This window comes from Amblyomma mixtum, chromosome 3 (assembly GCF_055824585.1).
Source record: "Amblyomma mixtum isolate Tamu chromosome 3, ASM5582458v1, whole genome shotgun sequence".
Lineage (NCBI taxonomy): Eukaryota > Metazoa > Arthropoda > Arachnida > Ixodida > Ixodidae > Amblyomma > Amblyomma mixtum.
The window spans coordinates 18,025,787-18,049,701 of record NC_143014.1 but is presented as its reverse complement, the minus strand read 5'-3'; the positions used below and the strand labels follow the sequence as shown (position 1 = coordinate 18,049,701).

Here is a 23,915-nt window from a genome sequence, read left to right as displayed (position 1 = left end):
TAAGCCTACTTATACCCCTGCCACACGGCAAATTTTATGTCATTCCTTTAGAATGACTCTCGTTCAAAATGACATTATTTTGCTGCCACACGAGAAAATATAATGTCATTCAATGAAAACGACATTAGGTATCGATTGAGTTTACAGAACTCATTATCCAGCGATCTCCAAGCTAATGTGTTATCTCGACACCAGAGACTTGGTGAGAATATACACCGAAAAACACGATTACGAAAGCGTTACAAGCACTGTAATATTTCCGCGTCCGTATTATAGTGCATTCGTTCATTTATGTATATAAAAATGCCAAATAGAATTGGAAAAAAATAAAACTCACTCTGGCTACCAGCCTTGCGTGATTAACATTCACAACATGGCGACGCCCAGCCCGCCCGCTTCGGACCGAATACTGCGTCGCCGCTGCATTTTTCGACGCAATAGCTTGCTCTAAACGGTTGTATTCGCTTTTATTTGGTGCATTCTCATCCCTCCGTAACAATATAGGTGTGAAATATTATTCATTTTTGGGGTAAATTTAAGAATTTCTTGATGCCAGAATTAACTATGTACGGCATACACTGTCGTCATAGCAACGACTTGGCGGAGTATTTCTCCAACTTTGCACTAGAATCTACATTTTCATTTCATCCAATTGATTTACATTTTAAAAAACAAAGCCTTCGAATGCATTCATTACTGCCGTTAATAAAAGAGAAAAACGTTTCTTCGGCACATAGTTCAGGAATGTTTGACTTGCTGTCATCTAGATGGCGCCACAGTATGTTATGCTTCTCACTCGCTACGCTAGTCACTCCCAGCCTCCGTGCTCCCAACTAAAACTGTTGTGAGGACGGGCGGCAGTGCGCGCAAGGTGCGCCCGTAGCATGCGCAAAGCTTTTGCGGACGCACAGCTCATACTGTCTAATTTCACCATAGAGAGCATTTCACAAAATGAAGTCCACCATTTCCCTGCCGCCGCTGGCTGAACTTTGGCTTGGCTTGGACTCGTAGTGTAGCAGTGATCAACACGGTATTGAAATGAGGATTAGGATTTTAAACTCTGTTTCACCCGCCGCGGTGGCTCAGTGGTTACGGCGCTTGGCTGCTGACCCGAAAGACGTGGGTTCGATCCCGGCCGCGGTGGCTGAATTTCGGTGAAGGCGAAATTGTAGAGGCCCGTGTACTATGCGATGTCAGTGCACGTCAAAGAACCTCAGGTGGTCGAAATTTCCGGAGCCCTTCACTACGGCGTCTCTCATAGCCTCAGTCGCTTTGGGACGTTAAACCCCAATAAACCAAACCAAACCAAAACTCGGTTTCCATTAGCAAAGCAATACTTTTTGCAACGTATTGAAGCATACATTGAAATTTTTGTATGCTGTACTCTCTTTCCATCGCAAATCGCCATCATTTGCAAATGACATTAGTTTTTGCCGTGTAGCAGCGCACAGAAAAAATGACATTAAGTCAAACAAATTTAATTCGATGAGAATGACATTAAATTTGCCGTGTGGCAGGGGTATTAACCGATTAACTGTCCTAAAACAGGTGATGATAGTGAACAAATAGCACTTAGCTATCAGGCAGCAAGGACATGGTGCTTCCCAGTCTGCAGAAGCATGTAAGCTAGTGGAGCAGTACCTCTAATCGCACAACTATGCTGCTTATCCAACTGCACCGCATTGTAGCGAGTCCCTGGCTTCCCTACTTAGTTAATTTTCAACTTTGACAGAGGGTGACTCATACTCAACAGCAAGCTAGCTATGCCTTACATGACAAGATTACTGACCTTTTTCGGTTATAACTGAATTCGACATTCTTCTATCTTCTATTATTATTATTATTATTTTTTAGGTTTAGACTGAGAAGCCCAACCCCTACTTGTAATATAAGAATGAATTTGTGATGTTTTTAGCATTGAAGTGGCATAATTAGTGCTGCTTGAAGCATTTGAGGTTTCCAAGTTCGTAGCTTATTGCGCAGTTGGTTCCATACATTAACAGAGCATACATCCCTTCCGTCACAGTGTGGCAGCTGAACAACCTGTGTAATACCTATGCCGTATTGGTAGACTTTATGGTGCTAAGTGCCTGAGGCATTAGGCATGTTTAAGGCATTGATGGTGATGGGCAGTACTGGTATTCTACTGCAGATTTGGTAAAATGTGTAGGTAAAAAGGAATGCTAGGGCATAATACAGTTAATGGATTTCTGGGTGTAGTTTTTTTTTTTGTGTTGTTGTGCAGTGCATACTATGTATTTCATCAGGATGCAATGTTGGGTGAGTTGGTTCATAGTGATAGAAAGATGAGTTGTGCAAATGTATCATATGTATGACATTTTTTTTTGCCTTTAAGTTGAAATACTGCTTAGCTTATGGCTGAGCATTGCTTTTAACTGGGGGTGAATGCTTTGATTCATGGGTGTTGTGCATTCGAGAGAACATTGGTTTAAGGCATATAAGTTCTGGGGAACAGTCCACTGCACAGCACTCATGTTTAATTTTAAATAATTGCCTGCAGCCAGCATGAAAATACTGTGGAAGTATTATTTGTGCTTTCTATTTTAACTTTTTGTCTTCATTTCGGAATATTGAGACCATTATAACTGCATATTTGACCAATATAAAACACCATTACATCCTGCTTTTTTTAAACAGAAAATGAGCCTTGTGTTACACATAGACTATTTATTATACATAGACTATTTAGACACTGTGTGGCCACAAAAATTGTGCATGAAGTTAAATTAGGCTTTAGTTCTTGCACTTGAAGTGCGGTGGCCTGCTTTGTTATATTTTGATGATGAAAATCCGCCTGTATGAGTGGCTTACTGTAGTTTATATGGTGGCTGTACCATTAATATTCAATCCTTCAAGTCTGCCGCGTGGCGGCTGAATTTCGATGAAGGTGAAATTCTAGAGGCCCGTGCACTGTGCGATATCAGTGCACATTAAAGAACCCCAGGTCGAAATTTCCGGAGCCCTTCACTACGGCGTCTCTCATAGCCTGAGTTGCTTTGGGACGTTAAACCCCAATAAACCAACCAACCTTCAAGTCTGCCGCGGTGGCTCAGTGGTTATGGTGCCCGGCTGCTGACCCGATAGACGCGGGCTTAATCCCAGCCGTCGCGATCGAATTTCGATGCATGCGAAATTCTAGAGGCCCGTGGACTATGCGATGTCAGTGCACGGTAAAGAACCCCAGGTGGTCAAAATTTCCGAAGCCCTTCACTGCTGTGTCCCTCATGGCCTGAGTCGCTTTGGGACGTTAAACCCCCATAAACCATAAACCAAACCATCGAGTAATGAGTGTAGCAAGTTCTACTTTTTTTTTTTTTTCTCAACGGGCGGTTATTGTTCCAAAAGGCGCTGCTGGTTCTCAGTCCCCTCATGTTAGCCAATTTCTGCAGCCATGCCCTGCTTTAGGCTGAACAGTGTCCATCAAACTGCTGTTCAGCAGAGGATGGAGTATGGAGGATGGAGTTATTGATCAATTCGCTCTCGCCCTACCATAAGCTTGCCGTCCCTGTTAGCTATGTTGGTAGAGCGACTGCTCCGGTGAAGCGGTGGTCCCGGGTTCGATCCCTGGACCAGGACGAATTTTTCTTTAACTACGAAGTTTCTGAGAAAGCTGTATAGCTTTCCTTTGTAGCCGTATGGCTGCGCTCGGGTGGACGTCAATGAGTAATTATTCCCTTATTACAAATCTACTCCACCTTGGGGGATTCCCCTAAACATTTGGTCATGTACAACACCAATTTACACAGGCATTGTAAATGCAGAACCAAATGCTGCTACATGAGATTTCTTAGTGCCATTTGGTTGAAATGTCATCGAGTAGACTGAGTGCTTTAGACATATACAAGTGCATGTTCCCTCATGTGCAATGTGATGCCATCGTTTGGAAAACAAAAATCTGGAAGTAAATACATGCTTTTAGTTTTACATATTTCAACACACACAACATGCAGTATAGTTTAATTATTGTGGCCAATGTAGGTTCCCAATATGGTGGCTGCTGTTAGCATGCAGGCCAAGAAATGCAGGTGGTCTTTACTCTTGTCAGCTTTGGCTTTTTTTGTCACCCCAGTTTTGGGGACACATGGACGATAGCAGCCGCCGTCGAAGAAACCTGAAAATTTTGTCAGCAGTTGCTCTTTTGCCATTGTTTATGTTCATAAAGCAGCAGGGATGGAAAGATAACAAATGTGGAGAACTGGCAAGTGACCAAGTTTGTGCAACACCGAGCAACAAAAGAAAACAATATTACCAAGGCAGGGCCAGCTTATTTCATTTATTTACCCTAAGGGCCCTTTCGGGCATTACATAGAGGGGGAGTACAACTGTTTGAGATTGGTTATTTATGCACTTAAGCAAAAATGCACTTATAAGGTAGCCATAGGATATATGAGAGAATGTAGGAAGAAATAAACTAATTTGGAACCTGTGTATTTTGTACAGTAGATATGTAGATTTGAATAATAACACAAGGCTATAACAGAATTAGCCCTGTACATGAAGGAAAAAAAAACGAGATATGTAGTTTAAACCATTAATAACAGCAAAGCAATCAAAACAGCCTAACATTAGATACCTTCTAAAGCCTTGAGGAAAGATGCATGATTAAATATGGAGGCGACATGTGCAGGCAAACTGTTCCATTGTGAGATGCCAAGTAAACGAGGTGAATATTTGAACAAATTTGAGCGCTCGAATATGGGGCTGATTTTAAATGGGTGGTCTAAACGAGAAGATATGTGGGCAGCAGGACGCAGAAACAATTCTCGAAATTCTGATGAACCATGATATAGATTGTGCATGAACGATAGGCGGGCATTTCGTCTTCTAGTTTGGAGGGGCAATAAGTTAAATTGTTGCTTAAGGCTATTTACGCTAGTTCGAAATGAAACCAGAGCTTGCAGAAAGACTTGAAACCACAGAGCGAATTCGCAGCAGGTTGTGCCAACAGCTAATTTATTATTATTATTATCAGTGTGAAACTAGGTAGCAGTTGTATGGTGACAAGAAGCCTAGCAGCCAGCAGTGTGTGTGGCGCAGGCAGCAGTCGTTCATGGCAGCGCCAGGTGGTGCACATGTTCTGAGTTAGTTGTTTGCTTTCTTGCTGCGTAAGTAGCGAAGGCATCTATTTCGGTCGGTGACGTGAAGGTTTTGACTGTCGTGAACCACTGCAGAGTCCAAATGTCATTCCAAGTTTCAAATAACATTTGGCTCAAATGTTACATCAACGCGTCTGTGTAATGCAAGTATTAAGCATGTTGAGATCAGTAGCATATTTAAACCATGTTGAAATGCTTGTGTGGTAAGGCATTAACCCAGCAATCAATATTGTTACTGTGAGTTTTCTGGTGTGGACTGGCACAATCTTGTGGCCTGTATTTTTTGTTCCATTTTGGTGTGCTGCCTGAGCAAAGTGCCTTTGCAATGTGATGAATGCTCTGTGAATATTTAACCCTTATTTATTGGTTTGCGCAAGTTAGTGTGTTGTGGCAGTATATTATGATTGTTGCTTGCACTCAGATCAGTGGGTGTTTTTCTGTTTTGAGCTTTTGGATCGTGTACATATTCAGTTCATTCCTTTCCGTGTTCCCAGTGTCCTTGTCGTGGGAAAATGTGCAAATGTATGTGGAGCATTGTAAGGACAACTGCATTTTTCATATTTACGCTTGGCCACGAACCCCCACGTGACCATATTTTAAAGCGTTGGATTATGTGATACAAATAAAACAGGCTGACACTTGTACTGTTTGGTCCATTTAATGCTGCCTACAAAGCATTTGATGCTCAGTGCAAGTGACAGTGTCATCAATGTGAGAGCTGCCCTATTTGAGCACGAACGTTTTGTATAATTTTTTAACAAGCGCGAATAAAAGACAGTGTCATACAGCTGCTGTGGAACGATTGTCTCTCTGTATAGACCTTATGCAAAAGTGCTGCCATCTACTGGCCGCCGTGCGCGTTTCCGCCGTGTTTAAGGGTAGCTGAAGAGAGCAGCGGAGGCAACAAGGTAGCAAGTTGTGTGGCACATGCTTGTTGTCGCCGATTATGTCGACATAGTGCTGTGTTCCGTGCTGGAGAAAAGGTAAGCAGGAAGTTATATCCATTCCTGCATTGTCTTTTCTCGTTATCTTGTGTCAGTTTGTTGTCGCTCGGTTCTCGTGCTGGAGGGTGCACTTTCGATCAACGGTGTACTTAAATTCTACGATGGTATCTAATCCAGCCTGTTTCAAAAGATTGGAAATTGTGTTCGGTGCAGAGGCAAATGAAATATATTGCCCATGCTGTGTTACATTGGTCTGTAGACGGATTTCACATAGCCTTTTCACATACAGAGGAGTGTCTGCAAGAGCATTGAAGTTGCCCTTGATTTGCTTACTGCGCTCACTTTGTCTTGCATCATACATGCTGTCGAGCATATGTAACAATTTTTATACGTAGGTCCAAATAAAACAAGTTACGGCACTTTAAAATGCGCTAAGCTGTTCTCTTAAAAGCGAGTGTGAAATTTTGATCGCTTCACACATTTGATAAATCGATGAATCGGATATCATCGACTGTATGGCCGGGGTTCAGCTACTTAAGTGCGTCTAAAGAACATGCTTTGCAAAAGGACTAAACCCAGATGTAGGTGGCCTCAACTGCTTTTACCAGCGAGCTGCACTCTGCTAGCGCAAGTTCACATGACTGCCATTGATGCAGTGAGGGTCGTTGTGTTGTTTACTTTTTTTTTTTCTCAAACCAGTGCGAGAGGAATTTTACTTGTGCATTATGTGCCACCTCGTAGGGGAGTTTAGCATTAATTTGGACCACGCTGGATTTGCTTCCTACGATCTATATCGCAGAAATGAGGTAGGTTTTTCATTTCATCTCCACGGCGCGCCATCAAAACAGAGTTGTTGTGGTAGGGATTGAAACTGTGAACCATTTGCGACCACCGACAGAGCAATCCTTTGTAGAGAGACTTGCTGCACTTAGCAGTATCTGTAAGGTTTGCTGCTGCAACCAGCAGGAGAAACAAGGCTGAGCGCACGCGTGTGTTGAGACTTTATTTTGGGCATAAATACCCATGATGCTGGGTACAGTTATTACTTCACTGAATTGCTGCTGGCATGTAATGTTTGGTCTTCTGCAACATGTGCAAAAAGAATCTAATGCATGAAAAGTCCCCACTCATGACATCTGTGTTCTTTCAGGTGTCATATCACTGCATTCCCAACGACGGCGGACTTCGCAAAACATGGTTGGTGGCCATTTAACATAAGGACAGCCCGTGTGTGTTCGCAACATTTTACAGAAAAGGATTTCGTGAAGAATGTTGCCAGTGGATGTCAAATATTGCACGACAATGCAGTGCCATCAGTTTTTGCTTTCAAGAAGCCTCAGAAGCAAAGGAAGCCACCAAAACCTTGTTCAGTCCCAGCCAAGCAAAAGAATTTTCCTGTTCTGTTGGTGCGAGCTCCTTGTAGCCCAGCTGTTAAATTCGCACAAGCTGCTTCAGTAGAGCCACCAAATGGCTGCAGTATCCTGAAGATACAGCAGGGCAACTGCAGTGTGCTCCCTCCACAAGGCAAGTCTGCAGCGAGTACCAGTTGTACAGTATATGGGTTTGCAGTTTTCCTTCCTGCTCCTGTTGCAAGCACATTGCACAGCAACAGCAGGACCACTTGCACTGCGAAAAAAGAATACAGGTTCCATTTATGAATAAGCATGACTTCATTACTAAAAGGTCAGTTGGTACGCACAAAATATTTTTTCAGTTAATTCAAAGCATGGTATTCACAATGACAAGCTAAACACCAACTAGCATCAAATTGTGTGCTAAATCAAGCTTCGACAAATGAACTAATATTTCCGCTGTCACATCCTCGGCAACATATGGTATCATGATGTATCGAATAGTACCTTGCAAAGAACGCGTGCCGCATAACGAAAACTGTGTAAAAGGCAAGGATAAACAAAGCATTTTTTGCTGCGCATACCACCACGGCATTGGCACCACAATGTCGCAACGACTCGAACCGCCTAAATATAGCACGAGACATAGTGCTAAAGCCATGTAAAAGGAGTGGTAAACGACAGATACACTGCTACTCATTCCCCCCCCCCCCCCCCCCCCTACTGCTTCGCCACCAGCACAAACAAGCAACGGAGAAAAGATGACTATGAAAGTGGCTGCCTGCCCCTTGAGAAGAAACAGCGTAATCGCCAACAAAGTGCAGAGGACAGAACACGAAAAACATAGAGCCAGCAAGATAGGCCACCTATTCCAGCTTCATTACGTGTCGTGCAAGGCAACAGTCGCATGCCATTTCGCTGGGCAGCACTGGGATACCTGGAACAAATAGCGCCATCTGCTTTGTTCCATTTTGTTTGCCGAGCTAAAGAAGCATCGTCAATGACCCAGAGTTCAGCTGGTCGTCTCCCATTTCCTTCAATTCTCATTGTAGCACATTTTTAGAGGACGTCCTGTTTCTGAGCACGTAATTGCTTTTTCATGAAAAGGCTCATAAGTCGTGACTTTCCAGTTCAGTTTTGTAAACTAGTCGTGTCAACAAGTTAATTAAGGTTGATGTTGAGAATACCGCTACTCGCAATACATACAGACTCAAAAATAGCGTATGAAAACTTCATTGAGGGCATGATTGCCCCGCTTGCAACCTTGATCCTCCGAACCAGACATGCTGACGTCAAACAGTTGGTGTGGATACCTGGCCACCTGGGGATGGTGTCTAGACGGTGGAAGCAGCGCTGGCAGTAGTAGTTCATGACAGCGGCAGGTGGTGCGCATGTTCTCAGCTGTGTGAGTAGTGAAGGAGAAGCGCCTTTGAAGATTGTGCTAGCTTGCTCGAGTAGATGGATTTCTGTCGCAACAGCAGTGGAACGACTGCTGGACCAGTGGCAGAAGCTGAAGGCGCACTTCCAAATAGTTAGGTTGACGGAAGAATGTTATGGCGCGAAAGTGCTTCACTCCATGTAATGTGACGGCGTGAACAAATGCTTATTTTTTAAAGCCAGTACTCCTAGAAATACAAAGAGCGCACAAGTCTTTTGAAGCGATCAGTGCGGATCAGACAAAGCTGCTGGAAGACTTCGTGTGACTTTGGTCTACCCTAATCAAAAAAGTGGTGCTTCCAACTGTAAACGTCGACGCAGTGACAACCAAAGTAGGAGACTGCCTAGACCGAAAACTGTACTTGGGCTACTTGTTTGAAAAGCACATACAAGAAATGAATGAAGCCGAGGACATGTTAAGAAAGAGATGCATAAAGTTCCTGGTTTCATTGAGCAAATGCGGCAGAGGCTTCTTAACAACATTGAAACGTTAAAAAACGTTGCCAGTAGAAAAAGCCTTGTGTGTACTGGAGCCCTCTAAAGTCCCACTGATGGAAGCCATAGGTGTACCTCCAGGCAAAATAGATTCGGCGGAAAGCCAATTGAAGAGCATTGCAACTGTCGCATGGACGAATACCTCAACTGCGAATAGAGACTCTTCTGGCGAGAACCAATTCGAGAACTAGCGGACTTTGCTATTTCAATGCTGGTCCTACCTTACTCGAACGCGGATGTTGAAAGATCGTTCAGCCAGATGAACTTGCTCAAGACAGAACTGCGAAACAGGCTTGCGCCAGCTACAGTCGACGCCATTATGGTGACCAGAGCAGGGCTGAAGAGGCACAGTAAAGGATGTTTTCACTACCAACTTCCAAAAAAAGTTACCCGACTCATTGGAACTGATACCAGTTACAGTGGACAGTGAACCATCAACTTCCGGAAGTGCTATGTGTCAGCCACTTTACCTGCAGGTGGATGACGAAGATTCCGATGAAGATGCTGATGCATTTAATCAACCACTGTATGTCCGGCGGACGTACGACCCTTTTCAGATATACGGATATCTGTAGGAGATCCGCGGTTGTGCAGAGTAATTACCAAGTCTGCTTCGTCGGCCATGTCCAGACCACTCCTCAAGCTGGGAGTAGCAGACGACGCGCTCATCCTAAAGCGACCGCAGCGCCACCGCCTAGACGGTGGTGGTGGTGGTGAAAAACTTTAATCAAAGAGAGCTTGAGGGTAAAAAAAAAAAAAGAAAAACCCTGCTGCATGGTCGGTATCTTTAGTCCGGGACACCGCACGACGAGGCCCCGTCTCGCGCCCGCTTGACCAGAGCCCTTTGGGACTCCAGTGTGGAGCAGTTGAGGAGGGCAGTCTCCCATATGCCTCTCGGGTGGGGGTGGGGGAGGGGGGAAGGTGAGGATTCTGAGTACATGCCCACACCATGTGAAAGATATCGCAGATCTCTCCACAGTGCGGGCAGCGCCCATCTATGTTCAGATCGAAGTGTTTTGCTATTGCAGGACAGAGAAGGCCGGGTTCCTGTCTGCAGGCGTCGCAGAGTTCGCTCGGGCGGCCGCATCAGCGGCCTGATTGCCTCGTCCCTAGTAGCACAGATTGCTGCTGGAACACTGCAGCAATGTTACCTATTTAGGCTGCATTAACGTGGCTAGTGTCCTCCTTTGGCAATATCAAGACAACATATGTGAAAAACATTGCTGCTACATTTCCCACGATGTTGTGTCCACATGTACAACATTGCTGCAACGTTGCCACAGTGTTTCATAACATCAATGTAACATTCTTGAAAATTTTAGCAACCCTGCACAAGCATGCAGGCCTGCCAATTGGTAAGCTTCACAACATATCATAACGCTTTTCGAGGACCAACGAGAGCGACCGGCACACAATACAGTACAACATATGTAACTCATAGGCTGCATTTGTTTTTCAGTCCCGGACTGTCCGGGACTACTTGCGGACTCGAGTCCGGTATTTGTTTTTCTCGGGCAGCCCGAAAGCTTCGCCCACCTGCCTGCATCGCCATAGCAACGCGTTCGTTTTTGGCCTATGGCAGTCCGCGGGCTGCTTGGGGCTGCTGAGAAGGCAGCAGACGATAGCTGCGCGCCGCGCTGGCAGCCATATTAAGTTAGACTCCGTGTGCATTTTGAGTGCTTTTCGTGTTCCTGGAGGTCGATATCATGCGTTAAACCTTCACATGAGCTCCGTAGCTGCTCTCTGAGCCATCGCAAGACTTTTTGTTCTTGCATCTTCGTTTATTTTCTTGAAATCCACCGCACACGGACGCGCGTTCGGAGCTGCGAGCGCGTATTGTTTGCTCGTGTCGTCAAGAGGTTCTTGTTCGCTTGTTTTGCCACATGCTGTCTGTACGCTTACCTGAAAGCATCGCAGGTGAACCACTCGTATACTGGAGCAGCTATAGAGCTTGTTGTCAACATTTTTGCGAAGGCTTTCGTCTATCTGCCTATCCGCAACGAGTTGGGCTACTTTGTGCGAACTTCGCCGCAAGCAGTAGCGGCGAGCATACCTCCGAAGCTGAGTTCTGTAATGCACCTACGCTAAGCTGACAGTACAGTCTTTAAATCGACTCAGTATCATGATCGAGCTCACGGCGTTGCTTCGGCGTCGTTGTGGCCGTGGCTTGCGTCGTCTGCTAGCAGATGACAGCGTCCTTGTACGGTAACCGAGGGGGAGCCTGACTCTGGCGCCGAGTTCGAAAGCAGCCTATGGCAAGTAGGTCATGTGACCATGAGGCTGTATCCTGTCAGAGCGGAAGCCGAGACCTGTCAGCAAGTAGTCCGGGACTGGAAAAACAAATGCGGCCATACACTCACCTCCGAGTGGATAACAAAGAGTCAAGCTTATATAGCCGTTCCTGAAGGGTGTCCCAAGGGTGACAGTGGCGAATAGGTAATAAACAAAGCTTTGCGACATATTAATCGAGCTGTGCATGCAATTTATAGCAGGCGCAACAGAAGAGGTTCAGTTGCAAAGTACTGCTAGTTGAAAAAAATGTTTACTGTAGCAACAGTCGGGAAACTTCTGGAACTCTGTGCTTGAAATATGTTTGTAATGTTGCTTTATTGTTATGATTCAAGCATTATAACAACGTTCATCAGGTTGTATTGCCTCAACGTTGCTTCTCGATGTTGTTCCAAAGATGGCAGATGGTATATGTTATCCTAACGAATTTCTGAGCATTTGGCTGCAATGTTAGCAGAGGGTGTCACCCTGACCAACTTATGGGCATGTTGCTGTAACGTTGGAGTATGTTGCACAACATTATAAAACATTGGCGACATTGTCATAACGTTCTGGCGACATTTTGTGCTACTAGGGGTAGACCCTGGTGGCCAGGAGCCCAGATCACTTTTGTGCGAGTTGGATCGGCGAGAGCGCGTCTTAGAATTTGCGAGGCAAGAGGTGATATTTCGCCTGCAAGATAATGTTCACAGGCCCGGCGAGAGTCTGTGATAACCGTTTTTGATTTTGGATCGGCGGCAGCGAGAGCTATTGCGACTTCCTCCGCTCGTGTTGAATTTGGGGCCCAAAAAGATAGCCCATCGACATTCATTCCCCGGTGGACTACGGCAGCCGTGAAGAATCCCGCGGGCGACGGCCCTGTGATGTCCACGTAATAGACGCCCTCTTTATAGCCATATTGCCTCTCAAGCGTGCGAACCCGCGCTTGTCGTCTGCCTTCATGTGAAGCCATGTCCATGTTACACGGGAGCGGAGCGACCAAGAGCATGTGGCGCCACAGCACCGGGATGTTCTCCGTCCCCTCTGGTATGCATGTGTGTTGGATGTGTAAGCGGTTTAGCAGGCGGCGCCCAGGCACCGTCTGCGATAGCCGCGTATATTGGTTCACGAGGTGGGCCTACCGTGGCGTTGGAGGTAGCCACCGGGAGGTCCAGTGCTCGCTTTGTTGCCTTCCTGATGATGGCGTCAATGCGCTCGTCTTGTTGTTTGGTGGTGCGTAGGTACGGCACGGCGTAGAGGATCCGGCTGGTCACGAAGGCATAGGCGAGCCGTAGCGCGTCCCTGCCCCGCAGACCACCCCGCTTGTTGGAAACACGATGGATCATGCGCCCTACCTGTTCACCTATGCTCTTGAGTTTCGCTATAGTAGAGTCCGGCCTAAGTTTGTTATTGGTGAACAGACCCAGGATCCGGAGCTCTGCCACTTCTCTGATGGGACCGCCCGACAGAGATATGTGTAGAGACGTGTTGTCCTTGTGGTTTGTCCTGACGTGTAGAAGCTCTGATTTGGCAGGAGCACATTGGAGACCACAGTCGGCAGCATATGCTTCGACTATGGAGGCGGCCTGCTGAAGGCGGTCCTCCATCTCCCCAAGGCTCCCCTCGGTGGTCCAGATTGTAATGTCGTCTGCGTAGAGTGCGTGTTTTATGCCCTCCACCTGAGCCAGTCGGCCGGGCAGGTGCATATCATGGCGATGTTGAAAAGGAGCGGTGATAACACCGCCCCCTGTGGTGTACCTCGTGTACCCATAAAGTACGGGCCGTATTCCTCGTCCTCGATCCGGAGGAGTGCCTGACGCGCAGAGAGGAAGTCTCTGACATAGGCGAAGACCTTCGCCCCGCAGTTAGTGGTGTTCAAGTTAGAGAGTATGGTGCCATGTTTAACATTGTCAAACGCCCCCTTAAGATCGAGGGCGAGAATGGCCTTGTCGTTTTGTTGCATGGCTGTGGGCCGTATTATGTCCCTGTGTAGTTGGAGTAGGACATCCTGTGCAGACATGTGCTGGCGGAAACCGAACATGGTGTCTGCAAAGAGGCCCTTACCCTCCATGTATGGAGAGAGGCGATCCCGAACCATCGTCTCCATGAGCTTTCCCACACACGAGGTTAATGAGATGGGTCTCAAGTTGTCCGTAGTCACGGCTTTACCTGCTTTGGGGATGAACGTTACAAGCGATGTTTTCCATTCGAGTGGGAGCGGACACCCAAAGCGGAAAGTTGGGCAAGTTGGATAACGTTCATGACGTAAAAAATAGCGCACAGGGAACACAAGGGACGGAAAGTAAACGACGCAGACAAGCGCATAAATCAGATCCCAGATCTGATTTATGTATTGTAGCAATTGGTATGCAGAGTCGGAGAGGTTCGCCAACAGTTTCACTGTTATGCGATCCCGACCCGGTGCCCCACCTCGGCGCATTTTAGCCAGGGCCGCCTTAAGGTCATGCAACTCAAAAGGGGCGTCTAAATCCTGATTTGGCTCCTAGACGGCGATCGCGTGGGGCCGCTCTGCTCCCTGGATCGCCGGCGCAGTTTGCCAACTGTCCTTATCTAAAAACTACAGAAGCCAACAGCCACAGAAACCAAGGGGCAGAGGGGATTTTTTTTAATTAATTTATTTATTTTGTGGTGTTAATCAATTTAGAATATTATTGAATATGTTATCGCTTAAAGCTAATTGATTAGAAAAGCAGAAGAAAAAACAACCACATGCCGCCGGTGGGATCCGAACCCACGACCTCCGAATTACGCGTCCGGTGCTCTACCTCTGAGCTACGGCGACGGCTGTCAAATCTTCTGCTTTCAGGGGTATTTTATGTTTACAAGTAACCTAACCTTGAGAGTGTTCATCAGCGCCACCCACGTTCATAAGCGGCGGACGTAGAACGTCCTGAGTTACCGCAGGTGTGACGTAGAACGTCATCGAACGGAGAGGGTGGAAGCTGCGTGAGAACCCTCTTATGCTTCCTATGGCATCAAGGCTGCCAGAACCGAGGCCCTCGCTAAGCAGTTAAGCAAACAAGGCAAGGGGTATGAGGGGCTCGTTATAAATATTACAGAAGCCAACAGCCACAGAAACCAAGGGGCAGAGGGGATTTTTTTTTAATTAATTAATTTATTTTGTGGTGTTAATCAATTTAGAATATTATTGAATATGTTATCGCTTAAAGCTAATTGATTAGAAAAGCAGAAGAAAAAACAACCACATGCCGCCGGTGGGATCCGAACCCACGACCTCCGAATTACGCGTCTGGTGCTCTACCTCTGAGCTACGGCGACGGCTGTCAAATCTGCTTTCGGGGGTATTTTATGTTTACAAGTAACCTAACCTTGAGAGTGTTCATCAGCGCCACCCACGTTCATAAGCGGCGGACGTAGAACGTCCTGAGTTACCGCAGGTGTGACGTAGAACGTCATCGAACGGAGAGGGTGGAAGCTGCGTGAGAACCCTCTTATGCTTCCTATGGCATCAAGGCTGCCAGAACCGAGGCCCTCGCTAAGCAATTAAGCAAACAAGGCAAGGGGTATGAGGGGCTCGTTATAAATATTACAGAAGCCAACAGCCACAGAAACCAAGGGGCAGAGGGGATTTTTTAATTAATTTATTTATTTTGTGGTGTTAATCAATTTAGAATATTATTGAATATGTTATCGCTTAAAGCATAAGAGGGTTCTCACGCAGCTTCCACCCTATCCGTTCGATGACGTTCTACGTCACACCTGCGGTAACTCAGGACGTTCTACGTCCGCCGCTTATGAACGTGGGTGACGCTGATGAACACTCTCAAGGTTAGGTTACTTGTAAACATAAAATACCCCCGAAAGCAGAAGATTTGACAGCCGTCGCCGTAGCTCAGAGGTAGAGCACCGGACGCGTAATTCGGAGGTCGTGGGTTCGGATCCCACCGGCGGCATGTGGTTTTTTCTTCTGCTTTTCTAATCAATTAGCTTTAAGCGATAACATATTCAATAATATTCTAAATTGATTAACACCACAAAATAAATTAATTAATTAAAAAAAATCCCCTCTGCCCCTTGGTTTCTGTGGCTGTTGGCTTCTGTAATATTTATAACGAGCCCCTCATACCCCTTGCCTTGTTTGCTTAATTGCTTAGCGAGGGCCTCGGTTCTGGCAGCCTTGATGCCATAGGAAGCATAAGAGGGTTCTCACGCAGCTTCCACCCTCTCCGTTCGATGACGTTCTACGTCACACCTGCGGTAACTCAGGACGTTCTACGTCCGCCGCTTATGAACGTGGGTGGCGCTGATGAACACTCTCAAGGTTAGGTTACTTGTAAACATAAAATACCCCCGAAAGCAGAAGATTTGACAGCCGTCGCCGTAGCTCAGAGGTAGAGCACCGGACGCGTAATTCGGAGGTCGTGGGTTCGGATCCCACCGGCGGCATGTGGTTGTTTTTTCTTCTGCTTTTCTAATCAATTAGCTTTAAGCGATAACATATTCAATAATATTCTAAATTGATTAACACCACAAAATAAATTAATTAATTAAAAAAAAAATCCCCTCTGCCCCTTGGTTTCTGTGGCTGTTGGCTTCTGTAATATTTATAACGAGCCCCTCATACCCCTTGCCTTGTTTGCTTAATTGCTTAGCGAGGGCCTCGGTTCTGGCAGCCTTGATGCCATAGGAAGCATAAGAGGGTTCTCACGCAGCTTCCACCCTCTCCGTTCGATGACGTTCTACGTCACACCTGCGGTAACTCAGGACGTTCTACGTCCGCCGCTTATGAACGTGGGTGGCGCTGATGAACACTCTCAAGGTTAGGTTACTCGTAAACATAAAATACCCCCGAAAGCAAAAGATTTGACAGCCTTCGCCGTAGCTCAGAGGTAGAGCACCGGACGCGTAATTCGGAGGTCGTGGGTTCGGATCCCACCGGCGGCATGTGGTTGTTTTTTCTTCTGCTTTTCTAATCAATTCGCTTTAAGCGATAACATATTCAATAATATTCTAAATTGATTAACACCACAAAATAAATTAATTAAAAAAAAATCCCCTCTGCCCCTTGGTTTCTGTGGCTGTTGGCTTCTGTAATATTTATAACGAGCCCCTCATACCCCTTGCCTTGTTTGCTTAATTGCTTAGCGAGGGCCTCGGTTCTGGCAGCCTTGATGCCATAGGAAGCATAAGAGGGTTCTCACGCAGCTTCCACCCTCTCCGTTCGATGACGTTCTACGTCACACCTGCGGTAACTCAGGACGTTCTACGTCCGCCGCTTATGAACGTGGGTGACGCTGATGAACACTCTCAAGGTTAGGTTACTTGTAAACATAAAATACCCCCGAAAGCAGAAGATTTGACAGCCGTCGCCGTAGCTCAGAGGTAGAGCACCGGACGCGTAATTCGGAGGTCGTGGGTTCGGATCCCACCGGCGGCATGTGGTTGTTTTTTCTTCTGCTTTTCTAATCAATTAGCTTTAAGCGATAACATATTCAATAATATTCTAAATTGATTAACACCACAAAATAAATAAATTAATTAAAAAAAAATCCCCTCTGCCCCTTGGTTTCTGTGGCTGTTGGCTTCTGTAATATTTATAACGAGCCCCTCATACCCCTTGCCTTGTTTGCTTAATTGCTTAGCGAGGGCCTCGGTTCTGGCAGCCTTGATGCCATAGGAAGCATAAGAGGGTTCTCACGCAGCTTCCACCCTCTCCGTTCGATGACGTTCTACGTCACACCTGCGGTAACTCAGGACGTTCTACGTCCGCCGCTTATGAACGTGGGTGGCGCTGATGAACACTCTCAAGGTTAGGTTACTTGTAAACATAAAATACCCCCGAAAGCAGAAGATTTGACAGCCGTCGCCGTAGCTCAGAGGTAGAGCACCGGACGCGTAATTCGGAGGTCGTGGGTTCGGATCCCACCGGCGGCATGTGGTTGTTTTTTCTTCTGCTTTTCTAATCAATTAGCTTTAAGCGATAACATATTCAATAATATTCTAAATTGATTAACACCACAAAATAAATAAATTAATTAAAAAAAAAATCCCCTCTGCCCCTTGGTTTCTGTGGCTGTTGGCTTCTGTAATATATATAACGAGCCCCTCATACCCCTTGCCTTGTTTGCTTATCTAAAAACGTTGGTTTCGACATGGCTTCGACCGTGGTTTCGACGCTGTCGTCTAGAGGTCAGACAAAGAAGTGTAGGAAGGCTAGCCTTGGGAGCCCATGGGAACACTCCGAATGAGGGAGTCCAGGGAGATATGGGTTGGGCGTCGTTGGAGGTTCGGGAGGCAATCAGCAAACAAGGTGGTGTTGCGACCCGGGTAGCATGGCCGGGGACCGGCGATGGGACGAGGAGGATGGGAGACTGGGTTTAGAGGAAGGTAACGAAAAACTTCATACACTTATTTACATTATTTACATAGAGCGACTGAGAATGGCTCTCAGTGGAAGGGGAACGTCTTTGTCAACCGTAGCCACACTAGCCGAGTTAAATAGTGTTCGGATTCCTCATATCCCTGGCTGGGGAATAAAGTTAGAAGAGCACTGTCCAATCGGATGGACCGAAGTACCCAGGCAGCACAACAACATTGGCCGAACGTCGCGCAAGTGTTGGCAAAACTTGGCACGAACATCGGTCCTACACTGGCATTTGGGCCGAGCGCTACCACTTCACACATTGGCCTTACTTTCATACCAGTTTTGGGCCAACGCTCGGCCGATCAAGCGGCCAACGCAGTCCCGATGTTCGTTCTGCAGCATGGACCAGCAAAGGTCTCATACTGGCATCCATCTTTCAAACATTGGTAGCCAACTTCCAAACATTGGTAGCCAGCTTTCGAATAATGGCTTCCAGCTTTCGAATATTGGCATCCAGCTTTCGAATAATGGTTTCCAGCTTTCGAATAATGGTTTCCAGCTTTGGAATAATGGAATCCAGCTTTCGAACGCTGGCACATGCAATTAACCCACTCGCCAATGACCGGCACTGTGGATGGATGTACATACATACCATTCTACCTAGCAAATATTCATAAATGAGGTTGCGAAAGAATTCCAGAAAAAAGACCCGTTTATTGCTTTGAGTTACAAGAATCACGCTTCTAGCGCACACAGGATGGTTTGCGCTACCACCAGCCACCGTGGGGAGTAAAGAAAAGGGGCCCAAGAGCATGGTGGCAGAGGCTGTGGGAAAACAATTTATTTTCAAGTTTGGTGCGTGCCGATCAGGTTGGACAAAGCATCTCGGCAAGCTGCTGCGGCACGGCTAAGGCATCCATAAAGCGCTCAACGGAGCTGTCCTCCAGTGAACTGATCAGTCATATCCAAAGTAATCGTTGCACTCCACTTGCAAGGGGACTGCTGGACTGCATTCAAAGAAATTCCTCGTCCAGTTCTTGCACGATGGCCTCACGAAGCGCCAAGCCTGCAAAGAGATGCATGATGTCATGGTAAGTTGAATTATGGCCATCACAGAAGAAAAACAAACATGATTAAATAACACCGAATTTTGTGAAACACAGTCCTCGTGAAGACACTAGCAACATATTTTACACGATAATTTTAAATTTATTCTTAAGAACCAGCACCACATTAGTTGCACAAAGTGGAATTTAATTTACTAAACTTCTCTTATACCAAATGGTTTAATTTAGTCCAATGTGTCGTGTCGCACTCCCAGTAAATATATTCAATGCGAGATAAGCAAATTAATGTGATATTGAAAACAGATTAATGTATTATTTTGTTTTAATATAACTCGTATCTCTAAATTGCGAGGTAATTTTTTATTCCAGTAAACATGCACAGGTTGTAGCGTCTCTTCCACATGGACGTCAAAACAACATTTTTGATTAGTTTTATTTAATGGGGTTAAAAATGCGGCTTGCGATTTTTGACGAAATACGCTGAACGCAAGGAACTCAGGGCACCTTTGTTTTACCTTAGTTGCTTCACATGCATGCTATAGTTGGATTCGAAACTGCAACTTGAAAACCACACAAAAATACTAGTCTTATAGTCCAGAGTAATGCCCTTTTTCATTGCGAGAGAACTTGGGCAAAAGCTTTAACCAGTAATTGCGGATTTTCTATTGAGTCTGCAAGAGTAGAAGGCAAAAAGAAACACTACGGAAGTATTACACATATCCTTACCAACTAGTCTGCAGTGGAAAATTAATTAAGCGGTTCTGATTTCCGTCGTGCATAAGCGGTAAAGGACATATTCCCGAATGCATCCTATCTGAAGTCATATGAGTTCAAACCCGCTGTTAGCCAAAGTAGTGAATCTTTAGTGAGTTCATCTCACCAAAGACGAAAAATTAAATTCTCACCATTCGGCCACAATTCCACTGCGCAAGACGTCAAGCAAGCCATTTCGAATGAGAGTGGGTACACAGAAGTCGTCCTCGTGCTTTTTGGCTCGCTCTCTTCTCCTGCCTAAAAAATAAAGGCGCATGTAGTCAAAGCAACATTTACTACAAAAACCACTTTAACTTCCAGACGTATATCAAGGTAAAAGAGTTTTAGTACTTACAAAAGATCTTGCAGGCGGTACGAACAGCGTCGGAGCTCTCCTAATATATGAGTGTGGCTTTTCGCGTGCACAGACTATGAACGGTGCTAGCTCGAGTGTGCATACATTTTCGTCGCGTTGGTTCTGCACGTGGTTGAGCTCCGCCGTGCAGTCAAGAAAGTCTTATTGTGATGAGTCGCGCGGTTCCAAGACGAGCAGTGGAGACGATGGTGTGTGTGTGTGTGTGGGGGGGGGGGGGGGGGGTTGCTGGAGGGGAGAGAGTAATTTTCCTTTACACAGGTTTTGTGGTTCCGAGAAAAGTCCTCGAGCTGAAAGGTGGAGACAGGGAGGTGGAGGAACAGCGAAGCGCGTAGCTGCGTGCGAGGGAAAACAGGTTTGAGAAAGTGACAACCAAAAAGAAAAAATAGCGCTTCGCGGGGTGGGGGGTTAGCCCGCTCCCTGGAAAAGGGCACGGCCGGGAGAACAGGTGGGGAGATATTGGACTTGAAGACTTGAAAGAAAGAGGGAAAGAGGCCAAAACACGTGAAAAGGGTTTGGAATTTTTGGAGAATGAGTCACATGGCCACAGGCAGTACAGAAAGCAATATCTACAAGAGAGAAGTGGATGGGAAACACGGAAGCGTCAAAGTATTGCTACCAAGGGCGTCCGCAGAATTTTTTGCAGGGGGGGGCCCCATTGGTTGTTGGCGCCGGAGGAGGGGGGGGGGGAGGCATGTTTTTTTTTTTTTTATAAGATAAGAATTTATTGAGTACAAATCGGTTACATAAATTCAGTATACAGGCGAGGGTCCCAAAGTCAAGCGACTGTCACGGGACCCCCGGTAGATTAATGCTAACTTGATTAAAAAACAAGCAGCATCACAGACAGGTACAATTAGCAGTAAGAACAATGGTATTTTAAATAAGTAACAATTATATAATGAGAATGAAATAGATTAGCAGGGCAAAAACAAACAGACAAGCAAAACCAGAATAACAACCCACTATAAATAATATTGAACAAAATACAGCGTTGTGAAAAGGCATATAAAGAAACAATTGAGAATACAAGGATACAGTTGTCAAGAAACAAAAAAACAAAGTAGAAATTTCTAGCAAATAATTAAGTACAAGAATTTTCTAAAGGGAATAGAAGCAGTTCACTCCACATTTTGCTGCAAAAGAAAACTTTTTAAATACGATTTAAACATAGACAAAGACATAGGCGATTTTAAACTCGGGGGTAAATTATTCCACAGGGAAATGCATGAGAAATGAGAATGACGTTTTCCATAATTAGTAAAAACTTGGGGAAGCAAAAAATTTTTTTGAGCCGCAAATCTCGTAGGGTTACAATTTTTCAAAAAACATTTGTCGATAAATTCAAAAGAAAGTGCATTGTTCATTAATCTAAAAAACATGATGGCTAGGTTGTAATCAAATAAATTTCTAACGGATAAGATATTATATTGACGAAGCAAAGGGATAGCAGTAACAAGGTATGAACTGCGGGTAATGATACGAATAGCCTGATTTTGAATGTGCTGGATAGAGTGTAAATGACAGTTGTAAGTGTTCCCCCATACTACAATGCCGTAATTAATGTGAGCGTGAATAAAAGCAAAGTAAAGTGATAAGAGTGCTGATGATGGGAAAAAATGACGAGCCTTTAATAATGCACGAATTCCAAATGCAGTTTTTTTCTTCACATGGTCCAAATGATGATGAAATTTCAGTTGAGAATCGAGTTGAATACCAAGGAAAGTCACGTTGTCGCAAGGGGAAATAGAAGTATGACCAAGCGATAATGAAGGCAAGTGTGCTGTGATTTTTTGTTTTGTTCTAAAAAGCATAAACTTAGTTTTAACGGGGTTTATAATTAGGTGATTATCATGGCACCAGGACATAATGCTAACCAAAGAGGCATTTAATTTGGCAGATAGCGAGATTATACATTTATCACAAGAAGAAATTGTAGTGTCATCCGCGTATAATACACAATGAGTGTTAGTAAGAGCGTCAGGCAGATCATTAATGTAGATTAAAAAGAGCAAAGGGCCAAGAATCGATCCTTGAGGGACACCTATATGTTAGTAACCTTAAAATCAGAAAATGCATTAGCCACGAACACCACGCTATGTCTATCTAATAAATAAGTTTTTAAAAAGGCTAGGGCGGGACCAGTTATGCCATAAGCTTCAAGTTTGGTAAATAAAATATTGTGATTAATCGTATCGAAAGCTTTAGTGAAATCTAAAAATACTGAGCCAACAAGTTTACCACTGTCCAGTGATTGTTTAATATAGTCAGTTAGGCAAAGCAATGCAAGATTGGTAGAACTTCCCGACCGAAAACCGAATTGACAATTTTTTAGTAAGTTAAACTTACTTCAGTAATTATTTATTCTTAGGGTAAACAACTTTTCAATAACTTTACTAAGCGATGAGAGTATGGAAATGGGTCGATAATTATTTACAAGCTCTTTGTCACCTTTTTTAAACACTGGAATGATTTTAGCTTTTTTGAGAATATCAGGAAAAATTCCAGTCTTAAAGACCAGGTTGATTATATAGCTGATTACATTAGATAGAAGAGGGGCTGCTAATTTCAAATGGCGCACACAAATGCCGTCCAAGCCAGGGCTCGTATTTTTTAGTTCAGAAATAGTTCGGTGTACTTCCTCAGGGGTAACTGGAAAGAGATAGAATGAATGCGGTGTACGGGGCATGCTTATCTCTGAAGTTGGGTGTGGGTGATTGTAGGATGATAAAAAGTGATTGCAGAAAGCATTTGCAATATCTTTAGGTTGGTTGTATGATATGCCATTGAAAGTAATTTTAGATATAGGGGCATTCAGAGAACGCCTGTTTAAAAATTCGTTGAATAGTTTCCACTGTTTCTTGGAATCATTTTTGTTTAAGTTGAACGCTCGCTCATAATAACGTTTTTTTGCAAGGCTTAATAGAGAGTTCAAAATGTTGCGGTATTTTCTATAGCGGGCTGCAAGCGCAAGGTTAAACGGCTGTTTTTTAGTTTTTTTATACAGATTATCTTTTTTGCGAATGCTTTCCACAAGTGCACTAGTCATCCAAGGGTTAAATGTGAATTTGTATTTCTTTTTACATTTGACAGTAGAAGTGCTAGAGGAAACGGCCTGAAGGAAAGACGTGCAAAAGTACTCAAGTGCCAGCACAGGGTCGCGAAGATTGTAAACAACTGACCAATCGGTAGCAGATAGCGATTCAATAAAAGTTGTGTCATTAAATACCGACGTGAAGTACGAACGGTTGGGGCAGGATGCTGTGGAGTTAATGGATACGAAAATAGGAAAATGGTCAGTAATTTCGACGTTTACTACTCCCGAAATGAGGGGAAGCGATAAATTTGAAAGTGCATGGTCGATGAGCGAATGAGTGCCATGAGAGGCAATTCTTGTAGGGGACTCAATTAGGCATTCAAAACCGTAACCAGAAAAACAATCCGTATAAGCTTTATATGTTGAGGAGCTGGTGTCGAGAAGATTGATATTTATGTCTCCCATAATTAATACTTGTTTATTTTCGCTGGATAGCTTACGAAGGATTGCATCAAGTGAATCAATAAAATCGGACTCAGAAGATGAAGGAGATCGATAAATGCAGCCTATGACTAGTTTATTGTTATGATTACCAGGAAATGATGAATCAGTTTCAATCCAGACAGCTTCGCAGTAGGCAGCATTAATTAGTAAGTCATGCCTACGAGTATATGTGACACGAGGTGAAATGAAAATGGCAGAGCCACCATGACTGTTATTAGGGCG

General features: G+C 44.9%; 1 protein-coding gene and 1 long non-coding RNA gene across 3 annotated transcripts in view; one reads left to right on the top strand and one right to left on the bottom strand.

Annotated features, from left to right (window-relative positions):
- Positions 1–14,246, top strand: part of Tnks (tankyrase) — a 242,880-nt gene extending 228,634 nt beyond the window's left edge. Inside the window, exon 29 of one of the 2 annotated variants that reach the window (XM_089578276.1) lies at positions 7,212–14,246. Coding sequence is in view for 1 of the 2 variants with exons in the window: in XM_089578274.1 (XP_089434400.1) it covers positions 7,212–7,274 (63 nt within the window). In the remaining variant the exon portion in view is untranslated. The remainder of the gene's footprint in view (positions 1–7,211) is intronic. The other variant, XM_089578274.1, reaches the window with a different exon arrangement.
- Positions 14,247–18,653: 4,407 nt separating this feature from the next.
- Positions 18,654–22,883, bottom strand: LOC149349363 (uncharacterized). Its single transcript, XR_016290048.1, has 2 exons — positions 19,932–22,883; positions 18,654–19,025 (listed from the first exon to the last, which is right to left on the bottom strand). It is a non-coding gene; the product is annotated as an uncharacterized LOC149349363 (long non-coding RNA).
- Between the last annotated feature and the right edge of the window lie 1,032 nt (positions 22,884–23,915).